At 49.8% G+C, this 14,155-nt stretch overlaps 1 protein-coding gene across 3 annotated transcripts in view; it reads left to right on the forward strand.

Annotated features, from left to right (window-relative positions):
- TLL2 (tolloid like 2) overlaps window positions 1–14,155 on the forward strand; it is a 92,737-nt gene that overhangs the window by 41,152 nt on the left and 37,430 nt on the right. For 2 of the 3 annotated variants that reach the window (XM_037400597.1, XM_037400598.1), the window contains one exon: window positions 12,967–13,044. In XM_037400597.1, coding sequence (XP_037256494.1) covers window positions 12,967–13,044 — 78 coding nt within the window. Of the gene's footprint in view, window positions 1–12,966; window positions 13,074–14,155 lie in introns of those variants that run through there. The other variant, XM_037400599.1, reaches the window with a different exon arrangement.

Genomic DNA, 14,155 nt, shown 5'->3' on the forward strand with positions numbered 1-14,155 from the left:
TTAGGCTTGGAGCAAATCTATGGGTTGTGCTGACTGAGCTGCATTGGCTGTAACTGGCCGGGAGCAATGCAAATAACTATGTATGTGCTGTAACATAACACACATCTGTGAAGTCTCTACAGGGGTCTGCTCTTCCACTAGGAAGCCTTTAGTGAAGGTTGCTTCCTCTTATGCGGGTGGAGGAAAGTCTTTGTTCCAAGAGACCTGTCTGAGGGCTCTGTCCAGCTGTTTCCCTACCTCCTTTCAGTTTTCTGCAAGGTGTGAGGCGTGCTCCAGGGATGTCTTTTTGCAGCCCCTGGAGAGGAGGAGGAGCCGTAGCCTGCTCTGCCGAAGGCTTAGGTCAGGTGCCGAGTGCTGAGATCCGTTTAGCTGTGCCAAATGATGTGCCTATGACTAGCCCCAGCGTTTACCTTTCTGGGTCCGTTCAGCCAGGGGTTTTACCAGAGCAGACAACCATGACATGAATTTTCTGTAGTTTGCTAAGGCAAGGCAGGAGCTCCCCTTTGGAAGAATTGGGTAAGTCCTCTAGGGCTGAGAGTGCTCTTGTTCACATTGCTTTTCTGAGTCACTCCCTTTCCCAGTTCTGCATTTCCATGCAATGAACCAGTGACCTCCTCTTTGCAGAAAAGCAGATATTATGTTTTTTCCTTCCAGCCCAGAGTCTTGCAATCCTATTCAACCTTCTCAGACCTTCCTGATTTTTCTCTGGCATAAAGATAATTGCCTGGAAAGCCCATGACCCTTGGCTGTGGCTGGTGAACCTTCTCATTCCCCCTGTAGTGAAGGCTCTCCTGCTAGCAAATGCTCATCTTTAGGGTTGGTATTTTTACTCCAAATGCTTTACTCTTTTTGATTCCCAAGTGCCAACTTCAAGTCCTTTTGGAAAATGTTGAGAGGGTTTTTTCTCTCTAATTGCTGATCTTAGGGATGCCTTTTGCTAGTCACAGGAGTAGAGTCTGCCAGTCTGGTGCCTGGTGAGGGGAGAGGAGGGAAGGTGATCCAGTCCAGGTGCCAAAGCGTGGGAGGTGTGTATGTGCAAAGAGGACAGATCCCCCTTGCAAGGCTGGAGAAGCAGCTGTGGGCCAGGACAGTGTGGCTGTCGGGAGCAGAGAAGTTGGCTGGTCAGGCGTGTCTCCCTGTTCTCATCCTGCCACTGCTGATGGGTTGATCTGTCAGTCGCACAGTGCCTGTGGGGTGATTGCACGGGCTTTGGGTCCAGAGCCCCGGGCATGCGCTGCATGGCATGTGTGCTGGCCCACGCAGCAAGCTGCAGCTCCATCCACAGGTGTGGATTCTGCTTGCAGGGGCTTTGCATCTTACACTTCTGAAAGCACAGCAGAGGCCAGCTTTGTGCTTTTGGCTGGGCTGGTTTGTCCTTTCTGTGCTGCTTGCTTCCAGTATAGCAGAATTCCCCTAGCTGTTGGGTGTGGGGGCAGAAGAGGGGTGCAGAGCAGCAGCTCATTTATTTGCTCCTGCTGCCTTGTAAACGCGAGGGATTCTTCTGATGCCCTCACTCCACAAGCTCCTTTGCGTTGCACATTCAGCTCTCCTGCTTTAGAGTCATGCTCACCCTTGGGCCCCCTGTAAGCCCTAGCCCAGAGGGCCGTATTCCCATCCCTCAGGAGGCAGTTTCACCTTGCCCCCTGCCTGGAGGGGGTTCAGTGTGTTCAGCCATTTTCCCTTTCCTATATTGACCCAAGGAGGTTTGTTCTCCTCTTTACTTGCCCCCTCAGACACCTCCCTTAGGTGATACCCATGGAGAGATACCCATGTCACACCCTGACAAATGCTGTCTTACTGTTATCCCTGCTTCCCAGCGTGGTTTTTGTACCTACTTTTGCTGTGTTTTTTACAGTCCTTATATGACCTTGAAATATGATGTGGGAGAGAGAGTGGTCTGTGGATGCTATATAACGCTTGGGTCAACATCAGATGGTGATGGAGGGCTGTCCACTGCTTCCCTGGGTGGTGAGGTGCTGCTTGTGATGTGCCTGAGTAGCAACAAGAGGTGCTGGAGTCTTTTTACTCCAACTGCCTCGCCAAAAGGTCTGCAGGCTCTGATTGTCTTCTGACTAGGGTCTTTCCAGTGTGACACGTTGCTTCAAAACTGGTTGGGACCAGTGGGGCTTGCAGTGCTCCCTCGCACAATGGGCTGTGGTGTTCCCAGCTTGGCTTGGAACCAGCAGAGAAATGCTCCACTCACCACCAGAGGAGTAAAGTCCATCTCCACTTTCTCCTGTGCTTGCGATGAAGGTCCTGCAGGGCAGGGTGAAGGGAGCCCGGGGCAGTGGGTGAAGGTGCCCTCTGGCCCTTGCTGGAGCACAGCCCAGGTGCCACAGCCCTGCTGCTGGCTCCGCGCTCCCCGTGGAGCGAGATGTATTTTTTCCCTCTTGTCTGGGTTCCCGATGGCAGCTGGTCACATGCACCACAAAGTTTGTTTTGTAAATGCACTGTTCCCTGAAATCAACTTTTCTGGATGGTGGCCTCCCGCCTGTCAAAATAAGTGGTTTTATTTCTGCTGTGCAGCCAACATTCAGCCTTACAGAGTATTTCTTTTAGTGATTTTATGAGCTCTGCAATATTGCTCAAATTAATCTGCACAAGCAATAAAGCTTTCTCCATTGTAACGAAAATCTCCAGCTATTTCAGGCTCTGCCACTTACTCGTTCTCAGTGGAAACATTGGTCGTGTTTATACTGCAAGTCCAATTCATAATGCTGCTTTCGAAAATCAGCCAGGAAGGCAGTAAGTCAGTATTACTCTTGTCAAAAGCTGCACGTCAGAAATTATTCATGTCGGATTTTGTTAATGAGCAATTAGCTTTCTTTAAGAGCCCAAAGACATCTGCAGAAACTACATGTGCTGATGTCATGGCTGAAGCTGCTTCCAAACAGCCTGTTTCTGTGGTTGTGCTTCCGAACAGCCTCCTACCTGACCTGGTGCCACCATCGGCTCTGGACATGGCGGCAGTGCCGGCACAACACGGACAGTGCCGAATCCCTGTGGCTCCCTGCTCGGCTTGGCCTGGCCCTGGCTCCCAGCCCCACTGCTTTCCCCAGCCCCTGCGTTCACCTCTGGGCACATCTCCGAACAGGCGGTTGGTGCTAGATGGCGTGATTAACCCTTCAAGGAGCCAGGGTAGCCACCGTGTAGAGCAGTTATGACATCTGATTTCTGTTTGCAACTGTCTTGCTCTCGATTGCTCTTAATTAAATTTTCTTTTGCTCTTGTCTACAGCTGGTGTAACACGCTGGGAGGCTGTTCCTTTTACCAATGCCAGAAGAGCCTGAATAGTCTTTTGTGTTTAAGTGGAGATTATTAAATAGCTTTATATTAATTAACTGTATTGCAGGGAACACATGGGCTTGAGGAGATTGGTTTATCCATATGGAAATTACATTGTGGAAGTTAAATCCATTACCCTAATTGTAAAATTCAACAGTGCTTAGCCAATAACTGTGGAATTGCCTAAATCATGCGTTTGCTTCAGAGCTGGGCAAATGCCTAGTTTCCCTAAATACTTGCTCAAATGAAAAACTGAATTTGCCTCAACTGTCTAGGCTGCTTGGCTGTCCCCGAGAGCGTTCTGGCAAGTGTATTTGCGGGCAGAAGCGGCCGGCGAGGAGCAGGCTCTGAGAGCAGCCCCAGCAGCACGGCCGCTCCGCGAGGCTGGCAGGGATGCCTCGACCCTCGGGCGCTCCCCTTTCAAGCAGGGATGTTGCTGTGCCCACAAAATGCAAGTCGCTTACCCTGTTCAGTGAAATAGCTTGGCAGGTCCAAGAAACAATCAGTAGCCAAAATGGCTTGATGGATAACGGCAAACAACAAATAAATTAGACGTTGTAAACTGCTCATGGTTGATTGTGAACAGAAAGGGGTTACGTTTGTGGAATAAATGTGTTCACTTCGAGCCGCTTGTTCAGGACTAATTTGGAAAGAAGGCTGGTGCTGGTAGCTGCAGTGCACAAAAAAGCCTTCTCTGTGGCTCCCCTTTTCAAACGGCAAGGACAAAGTATTTATTCAGCTGTCAAGTGGGGAAAGAAAGCAAATTAGTTTTAGGCTGAAACGCTGGACCTATGTTTGCTGCCATAGTTCTGAGGCCAGATGGTGACTTGGACAGCCCTGGGGAACGGGGAACAAGTTTCTGCAGGACGAAGATCAGAGGCAAAAGGAAATACTTGGCGTATCTTGCCGCTCCACTTCCCAGAGCAGAGAAGCCGCGTAAGGCGGCGTTAGGGTGGGATTAGCCGCTCTTCCTTCTGCAGCTGATGGTGTTGCTAGAGTTCGGTGGGTGTGAGGTGTGACTCCCCCACCGGGCGCACAGCTCCCCGGGATGGATGGGGCAGCACTCAGCGGGCAGCTCGCCACGGTGAGGGAGGCTCCTCTGCTGCTTCCCCCGCCCCGCCCCCCCCCCCCCCCCCCCCCCCCCCCAAGCTCCCCTGCAGCTTCTTTAGTGGCTGCAAATGATTTGGGCTCCCAAAGCCTTTCCAAGCCTCACTTGTCCTGCCTCCATGCTGGCTCATGCCTCTGTTTCCCTGCTGTTGGCAGCCAGTTTGGGGTGTCCTTTAGAAGAGCTGTGGAGGTGACACAGCAGATGGGGTGTCCCAACTGTATCTGCCAAGGGTTCTCAGCTGCCTGTTAAACATGGGGTGGGCTCCTGGGGGGCAAGAATGCACCAAAACCACTCCAAGAAGCTCCAGAATTGGGATTGTTTGAATATCCAGGCAGAAAGCAAGCTGGAGGAAAGGTCTCTGCACTGGCGCCGCACGCTCTCCATGGAAGGAGTTTTAATTGTGTTCAAACATAGTTTAGCTTCCAGCATAGTGTTTTCATTTTCAGTTAATTTTTATCCAGTATAAACAAGGTAGGGGGAAAACAAAAGGATTAGGAAGGCTGGGTGGGAGGGGTGGTCTGGCGGGGCTGCTGAGGGCCCCTGGCTCCGACTGGGAGCCCACAGCTGGAGAGGGGCAGGGGATGCTGTGGAGCAGCGCTGGGGCCTTGCGGGGCTGTGCCAAAGGGCCCTGGCGATGCCAGGCTGGAGCAATTAGGCTGCGCAGGTTGGGGGGAAAGGGGTGTTAGCGGAGGGGGGCTGGGGGGGTTGTGCTCCCCGCTAGAACAGTAACGGGTGAACCCCAGCCAGCTCTTCCACTTTCCTTATCACCTGCAGGTTCGCTTGTTTTTCTTTCCTTTTGAAGGAGGAGGATTATTGTGAGCAGAAATGGATGTGGTGGCGAGGCAGGTGCCCATTAGAAATAGATTTTGATCCGTCAGACTGATGAGAAGTCAAGTTCAATGGCTGGGGGGGTCGCTGGTGCTTTGTGCTGGGGGGAGAAGCTGCACACTGTGCCTGGGGACCTGGCCGTGCCACATGGCCAAAGGGCTTGCGTGCTTGCTTTAGCTTTTAATTCTCACTTACTTCAGTTAAAAGCACTGTAAGCAGGGACTTGCAGGACTCTTTCTCACCGGAGGAAATCGGTGACATGACACAGGTTGTAGGTAACTTTTTTCCTTTCTTTTCTCTCTCATCCTTCTGTCTTTTTACCCTGGGGAACAGAGGTGGGTGTTACAGCCTGCAGAAACCCCCTCCCAGTCTTCCCAGTCCTCCCTTGTCTCCACAGAGCGTTGCTCCCCTTAAGCATTGACTTTTGGTTGAAAGGTTGGTGGGAACATTGGATCAGGTTGTCCCATTTCTTGCAACGCTTTCTTTAAAAGGAAGATGCATCAAATGTATGCATCACTATAAACTTGATGTTGCCACTTCCAGAAGAGCAGGGGATGCCCAGGGAAAACATGGGGTGCTGGGAAGCGGTGCTGCCTGCGCTTCTGCCCTGCCTGCTCCCAGCGCCGGCAGAGGGGCTGGGTGCATGAAGGGCTTTGCAGCTCGTGTCTGTGGCAGCCGTGTGTCTGCTTTGCTGTGTTCACCATCCTCCTCTCGTGGGCTTCCCTGGGAAGCCAGAGTCCTCGCCCTGCGCGAGCATTCCCGGAGCTGATGGGGAGATGACACATCTGCTTGTCAAGACTCTGGACCCTGGGACTCTCCTGAGTTATTGCAGCTAGTCATCTTACTCTGAATATGAAAAACAGATTCCTGCAGGGAACTGGGGGTTCGGAATTCTCCTCTTTAATTTATTTTTCTTTAAGTAAATTGAGGGAACTTCAGCTATTCCACTGGCAGGAAATGCTGAAGGATCTATCTCCAATCATTTGCTCAGATCTCCAGGGCCCAGGGGTTTATGAAAGGTTTTTGCTGTAGACTCCTCACCAGCCCTGGGAAGCATCTGTTCTGCATTCTGAAACTCATTTTCCCAGCAGAGCTCGTTTTAATAAAATCATCACTTTCTCTGTGGTTAGTAAATCCAGTGCAATAAAATGTTTTTTCTACACTAAAAAGTTTTTGACCACTGATTAATGAGGAAGTTAAAAAGCAGCATGTAACATCAAGTTTCACTTATCCTGTTCTTCCAGAAGCTTCCCTGATGGTTGCAATACAACAGGGTTCAGCAGCACAGAAGCTGTGAGCAGTGGCGAGCGGTTGCCCACGCGTCTCGGCTTTGTCGATGCTTCATCGCAGCCTGTTTGAAACCCAGCCTGCGAGCTGCAGCAGGTGTCTAGCCTGTGCGTGGAGCAAGACCGGCACAGCGAGCTGTTTCAAGGCATAGGCAGGAGGGGTGAGATTGTTTTCTAAATGTGTTTTATGGTGCTTTTTTCCATAGGTTGCATCCCAGCTCTGAAACGGCCTTTCCTTCATAGTAAAGCACATCAGGAAAAGTCTTGCTGTTCTTTGATCCACCTCAGACCAGATAATTATCTGTACAGTCAAGTTATTCTCTGCTAAATTGGAAAAATAGGAGAACCTGGCAACATCCTCCGCACTCACCGGGGACTCCTTAGTCCTCAGCAGAGGTGATGAATGTAGTGGTGGTAGCTACCTTCCGCGTTCAGCTGTGGAGCCTTCCCCTGGGTGGGCAGCATCCTGGGAAGGAAGAGGGGATCCCGTGAATGTGGAGAGTGCCTCCATCGGTCTGGAGTGGAAAAGTTATCCTGGCTTGGAACTGCTCTGAAAGTGTGAGGTTCTGATCTTAATGGGAACTTCTCCACTTTGGAAAAGAGGGAGTGTTGCAAGCTTCATCCCACCGCCCTTCCCATGTCGGAGCGGTTTGTGTTCTCAGCTGCAATTTTTCAGGCACCTACAGTTCCTGTGGGCAGTGATGGGGTTTAAGACTGAAATTCTGGACAGGTGTCACCTGGAAATGAAGCTTGACCTGTCCTGGGATAGACTGATGTTTCTCCTCCACCTTCAGCTAGGTAACTCTCTTGCCCCAGGGCAGCATTTTCAGGCAAAAGCTAGAAGAGGGGCAATGTTAGAATGTGTCCAAGTCAGCTGCCTCCTGAGTAACTTTGAGGTCTTAGAGGGATTCAGTGGGAGGGTGGTGGGTATTTCTGGGCCTGCTGCTTTCCTCTCCTTTTTCAGACATGAAGCCCCTCATGGTTTGTAATCAAGTGGAAGCAAGCACAGAAGCTCTATTTAGTAAGCAGTCTAATTGCCCTCTTCAGCGGTTCAGACTACCTGGCTTTAAAAAAAAAAAAAAAAAGGCAGAACATGCAGAGCAATAAATATGTTCAAGCCTAAGCTGTATCTTGTAGAAGACAAATTTTCAGGTCCAATATTCTCCTAGTCCTGGCTTCTCCTATGGGAAGGATGAGTGCTGAACCGAGTCTGCTTCCTGCTGTTTCCTCAGGTGACACATCTGTGGAGCATCCTGTGCTGGTGGTGCGAGGGAACCGCCGGCGGCGCAGTGCTGTGGTTTGCCACAGCCTACTGCTTTCTGCTGTGCTGGATCCTTACCCGCTGCCTCAGGCTGCCGCTCTGGTTCCTGCAGACAATTCAGGCACCTGCTCTCCAGCCAGGCTTGCAAGCGTGCTGGATTTATCTCAGATTTATGGTGCGTTGAAGCTACGGGACATTTCTTTCAGTCAGCCAAGCTCCCTTGGCAGTGCTGGTCAGTCGGAAACAGAAGAACGAGTTGCTGTACAAGTGCGCTGTAGGTAGAAGATGGAATATTCCCAGCCCGGGGCAGGGACTCTCGTGTGTGCTCTGCCAGGGCATGGACAGGAACGAGCTTATCTGGTTAGAGAGCCCAGCAGTGTCCTGCTGGGGCTGCAGCTGGTAAGCAGGACAAATAGGAAGGACTGAATCACAAAAATGTGGGAGTTAAAGAGCTTGGGAGATCCCGTACAGCTCCCTGCACGGAGGCATGACCTAAGGAATTCTGTCCCACCTGGGCCAGGGGAGAAGCAGACAAAGCCAGGGGAAGGTGACGGGTGGCCTGGCACAGCGGCAGGTGGGAAGTACTGAGAATGGAAGTGTCCTTGGGGAGCTTGTTAACGCTGGAGATACATTGAAAACCAGAAAAGTCAATCCTGTTTTGCCCAACTCGTTATGGGTCACTGTAAGCGGTTAGACCAATCCTGCCTTTTTATTACTGTATTGGCTTTTCGCGAAGCGTCAAACTGAAAATCTCCATTCTCCTTTTCAGTGTTTTAATTACAACAGGCTTCAATACACATGCAGGTGTTTCATGCTGTGGAGCAGCAGCACTGGAATTCGGCCTGCTCTCAGATGTGATGGAATAGTCTGGCAGAGAGGTGCAGCTTCAGGAATGTGTTGGGGGGCAGCAGGACCTGCACCTTGCCCGCAGCTTACGTGTGGCTGCTTCCAGTCACAAGGTGCATTTCTCGGCTTCCTTATTTATTGGCTGTGGCATGTCAGCCGCTTGGCTTTTCTTTGCTAGGGTCCAGCATTAGCATTCTCTTGGGAGGAATCAGGAGAGAGAACTAAATGTCTGTCAGGTCACTTTAATCTTTGGGATGTGTTTAGGGTCATAAGGATAGGAAACATCTAAAAGCCCAAGTGAATGGGAACAGGATCTTCCAGAGCTACTGTGTATGACTCAAAACCATCCAGGTGGGAGAGAAGGGTATGGGTGCTCCACCCACGTTCTGGTGAGGTTAGTAGTGTTTGAACATACCCGAGATGTCTGCACACCCGTATCTGGCCCTTGTGTGGTGCTCTCCCCTTTCACCAGCTACAATGAGACGAAATATGCAGAGATGATGTAGATTTCATTAGTCACACTGGTTTATTCAAATGTCTCCTTTGCATAAGAAACCAAGGCTTGCAGTGATCTCTGGGAAAGAATGTGCTCGTGCTTGGAAGGGCAGCCGCGCGAACGGCACTGCGGCACGGCAGAGGTCAGCAGCTCGGGCGAGGAGAGGGGGCCCGGCTCTGGGGTTCAGTGCCATCATTTGCAATTCAATCCCATACAGCTCCCTCTTAGGGGAACAATTTGCCAAATGCAGGGTTGTTCTTTTTTCCTAATTCACCATATAATTCACCTCCCAAATTCAATTAAGAAGCAATCTGTTTGCGACTGGAAGCAAGCTGCATTTATTTAGAAATACAAAATTATCCTTCGCTTTGGCAAAGACCACATGCCTTAATAATTCTGGTGGTGAATGGCTGGTTGGGGTTTCCTTTAAGTGGAATAGGTTACTGTGAGAAGAACAGCATACTTTTTGAGGGGGGGTTGTGTCTGTGAGAAGTCCTGGGGATGTAAAATTTAACTGAGAAGAGGAACTTTTGTTGAGCTTGGGCTGAAGGAAGTGACGAGGACTGGGCATGAAAGAAAACAAAGGGGAATCTTAGGATGGGACACTGTGGCCAGAAAAGAGTGATAGAGTTCAGAGCAATCCATCTTGTTGAATCAGGCTTGTTCCTGTTCACACATCTAGTGGCTTTTGTCGAGTCAAGCTCTGTTAAACTATGGCACTTCCTTTGGGAGACAATCCCCTGATTTAGTGTCTCTTGGACCAGGAAGCTTTAACCTATAGTCAGCTGAGAGTCTGGGTATTTTATTTTCCTCTGCTTCATTTTGTTGCTGTCTTCTGTCATCCTTTTCCTGATGCTCTAGTAAGTTATAGCAGTATAATGTCAGAGAGGTAGAATCTGATACCATCCTCTCAGCCTTCCTCCAAGGTGTCAGACGCACCTTTTCCCCTGTCCTTGCCCCCCTTGGAGGGGGTGGAGGAAGATTTGCAAGATGGCAGCTCCAGAGCAAAAGGAGAGTTTTCCAGCTGGCAAAGCAAGGCTGGTTCAGGGGCTGGAAGATGTCCAGCTCTCTTGAAAGTGGGACATCCCTCTTGGAAGTGTCCACATGGCATCCAGCAGTGCTGTATGACAAACAGTATGTCCCTTCCTGCGTACAGTGGTTGACCATGCTCTTCATGCTTTACCTTGCCACCAAGACTGGAGAAACTTGCGCTTGCTAATACCTCTGAAGAGCTCAGCTTGTTTGGCCTCCCTTCGGCTCAGAGGGGACCCATGGTGCCAAGATGGGGAAGGAGGGGAGGGGACAACAGTGGTGGTATCAGCACCACCTTCTTAAGGCTGCGAATGTGGTACGTGCCCGTTTTGTCTGTTACACAACTTGTGCCCTCTCACCCTAGGAACCCTGGTTTTGAGTTCTCCCTCCTACTATGGTCATCATGGAGAGCCTCCCCACTAAAGAGATGCTGGTTGGTTTTCCATGTTGGGTCTGCAACTGCTCTGTGGCTTGCTGCCCAGGTTGCTGTACTCTCTGTAGTTGCCCTCTGGCTTCTGTGGTGTTCCCAAGTTGGACCTGGCAAAATGGAAAGCCCAGGAAACCTGGAAGACAGACAGCTATAGAAAGAAGAGCCTTGTTCTTCTCTCTTCCCCGTCCCCATTTCCCAGTCATTTTTCTATCCCTTTGACTGCATTTTCTTCTACTGTCTCTGTCGTGAAGGTCCCTTGCTGCTGGACGATCTCTTAGTGCTCCCTCCCTCCCCACACTGAGCAGCTGCTGTTACTACATAGAATATGTATCTCAAGACTGTATGACTGGGGGCCCTCCTTGGTGGGAGCATCAACAGATCCCTGGATAGATCTTTTGGTAGGATGCAAAACCATTAAGCACTCTGAACTTTTTATTCATTTAGACATTTTTAAGAAACTGAAAAATGCTACAGAAAACCAGTAAAGTGAAAGTACCTCTGCTTCTTTACCCTTTTTGAAATATGTAGCCTCTTTAAGTTTTGGAGTTTTGGGGTTTGTTTGTTTGTTTTGTTTTGGTTGGGGTTTTGTATTTTTGTATTGGGGGAGTTCATTTAGAAACAGGTGTTTTAGGGAAGGTTGAAGATGATGGTGGTGGGAAGTAAGATTAGAAAATATTTTCTGAACAGAAAAATACAGTCACGAAATGGAGACGGAAGATATGTAATTCAGGGTCTGAAAATGGCTTTGGTTGAAGCAGTTATCCACGAGCTGCCTGTTGGCATTTGGGACTTCTCTGTGTCCGGCACCTCACTCGCCAAGTGCCTATGGTGTGGAACGTGGTCCTTCTCCGGTGTTACCTGCGCGGGATCCTCTCCTACGTGCTGCTCATGGGGGGGGTGGGTTGTCTGTAGGCCTAAGGACTGTAGGTACCAGGGTGGACTTATGTTGCATATAGAAACCTTTAGTTTTCTATACTTTTGTATCTTTATATTTATTATATAATATATATTTATAAATATATATATAATTATATTTAGTATATTTAATTACTTTAGTGGTAACGCTGCATAAGGGAGGGTGATGTTGGTTTGCTTCCTGCAGCACAACTGAGTTTGCTCAGTTGGTATTTAACTTTATAGTGGGCAGAGCTATTTGGAAGTCCTTTGAAACAGAAGTGTGAGCAAGTTATTGTTTGTTTAAAATCAGTTTCTGGCACTGGGTGACACTTTAAATCTTTTTCTGTGTCAGAATGGATCCAGCATTGAGGGAAGATCCTACGTCTCCGTCACACATCAGAAAAACTAAAATCAAGTACTGGGCTATTGCCAAGTATTGTGGCACCTTAATGGCCAAAAGACCCATTGGGGTTATAGACGGGGGTCTCTCTGTTCCTTAGCAATGTGACTTTTTGGGGAGCTAGGATCATTCCCTGAGTTTTCATCTTATGGTAGAGGATTCTGGATGCTCTGAGCCGTCCCCAGCCCTCTTGGCATGCTGGACAGCATTACTTGGTGGGGTTGCTTCTGCCAGCAGTGCCCTGTGGTGGGGGGGAGAGGCAGCAGCGCTGTCTGGAGAGGGTTAGGCACAGCGCTGGTGCAGAGGTGCTGCGGAGCTGCTGTGCTTGCTGTGCCCAGTAGCTGTGACATCAAGCATCCTGCAACACGCTGGTGTCTTGTGCATCACAGGAACATTGTGAGTCGGTTTTCTGTGACAAAATAGGAAAGCCAGGCACTCAGGGTAGAACCCACCAGCTTTGTTTTGGTGACTGAGCTGGAGGGAGCTACCTGCAAGGACAAGCTGGGGACCTGGCTGTGCTGTTCCAAAAGGGAGGGGTAGTTGTCACAGGTTGAAGCACATGAAGTACCCAGGACCTAAGATCCCAGTTCATCCTGGTTTGGTAGCCAGTGGGTATTAGCATCACAGACTTTTATTTTCAGATTAGGCTGAATACAGGCCAGATGTATAGGAGCTGATAGGAGTTTGTCTGAATGTAGATCATCCTTTGCCTTGATAGTGTACCTTTTTTAATTTGAGATTTGATAGTGGTACTTAGTATTGCTACCATCCTCCTTGTATAGCCACTATCCTATTCTCAGTAAATCTCCGTGGAATTAGCCTTCCCTAGCAGAGACTTTCTCTCTATCCAGTATATGGGGAAACTAAGGCACAGGATGGTAATGAGTTGCAAGGTGTCATTGCAGGCTAGGAACAAATCCAGAAAAAGAGCTCAGCTTTACCAGGCTTTTAGTCCCTGCTCCCCGTACAGGGCAAGCAGCCAGTTTCTGTGGCCAGCAGACCCCCAGATGTCATCACTGATAGCTGCTGCCCTTCCCCTGTCAGGTCTGCCAACCAGCTCACCAGAAGATGTGTCTTTGCTCTTCTTTCCTTTGCAGGAGGCCTGGGAGAACAGTTTCTTGTGTCAAGTGAGAACGCCACTTCGACTGGTCGTAGTAACAAAGCAGTTAAAAAGGGTAATGTGGTACCCCACCCAGACCTTTGGGTATCTTTTTATTTACTTTTTTTATCCCTTGTAAAACCATGTTTTGTCCTGTGTACATGTGTGCCTAGGAGACCACCCTGCCCAGGCACCTGCATTTGTTGCTGTTGGTGGACTCTCTGCAAGTGTGGGTTTGCCTTCTGCAGCATAGTGGGCAACCCTTGTACCCTGTTACTCCTTTGCCCAAGCCCAGCTGATGTGCTGGCTGTGCAATACAGGCACCTTATATAAGAAGTGGTGTCTACGCAGTCTTTACACATGCTAGTGAAGCCCAGCTGGACTGCGGCCCCTCTGAGGATTTGGGTCATCCATGGCACAGCAAACAGGGGGTGAGCAGCCAGGAAGCTCTGAATGGAGAAGGTTTTCTGCTGGATCAGACCCATGCCACGTTGAAAGTGCAGCTCATGTGGGCGCTTGGGTGCCTGAGCAGAGCTGCGGCCATGCCGGTGCGGGGTGAGGTACAGGGTCCGCCAGGCAGCCTGCGGGGAAGCCTCAGGCAGGATTTACAGCCAGCACCCAGCACCGCACAGCCAGGACTCCTCTATCTTTTGAACAAGAAATGTAATGTGTTCTGCTCTCCCTTTTGTATTTTTGCTCCTTTTATTAAAACAAAGACGTTCAGCGTGGATGGAGATTTGTGCAAAGTATAGAATGCCCCAGCATTTCCACCCTGAGCATCCCTCCTCCAGCAGAGACCGTCCAATCTGTACATATTTCCAAACCACCCAAGACCTAGCATGTGAAAACATATACTTCTATGTAATACTTTGCAGCCTGAAGTATAGGTTTCAGTCTCAGGGGCTTCTCCTCTTCTTCCAAGGCTGACTGGAATGGGTAGTTGTTGTTGTTGTGAAGCTAGCAAAATACAGGATAAGTCTATAGTACAAAGCTTCCTCTGCAGATCTGGAGGAGTAGGGCGAGGCGAGAATACGCGGAGACATGCAGGTTGGTTTGGCCCCCCTCCTGCTGTTCTCCTCGTTTAAGCACCGTGTCCCCGTCTATGAAGCTGCTGTTGGAGAGAGCAAGTGGCTAGGGATGGGGTGGGCTGTCCCTCAGCACCTTTCCAGGAGAACAGGGTTGGCACA

This window comes from Falco rusticolus, chromosome 9 (assembly GCF_015220075.1).
Source record: "Falco rusticolus isolate bFalRus1 chromosome 9, bFalRus1.pri, whole genome shotgun sequence".
NCBI classification, from domain to species: Eukaryota; Metazoa; Chordata; class Aves; order Falconiformes; family Falconidae; genus Falco; species Falco rusticolus.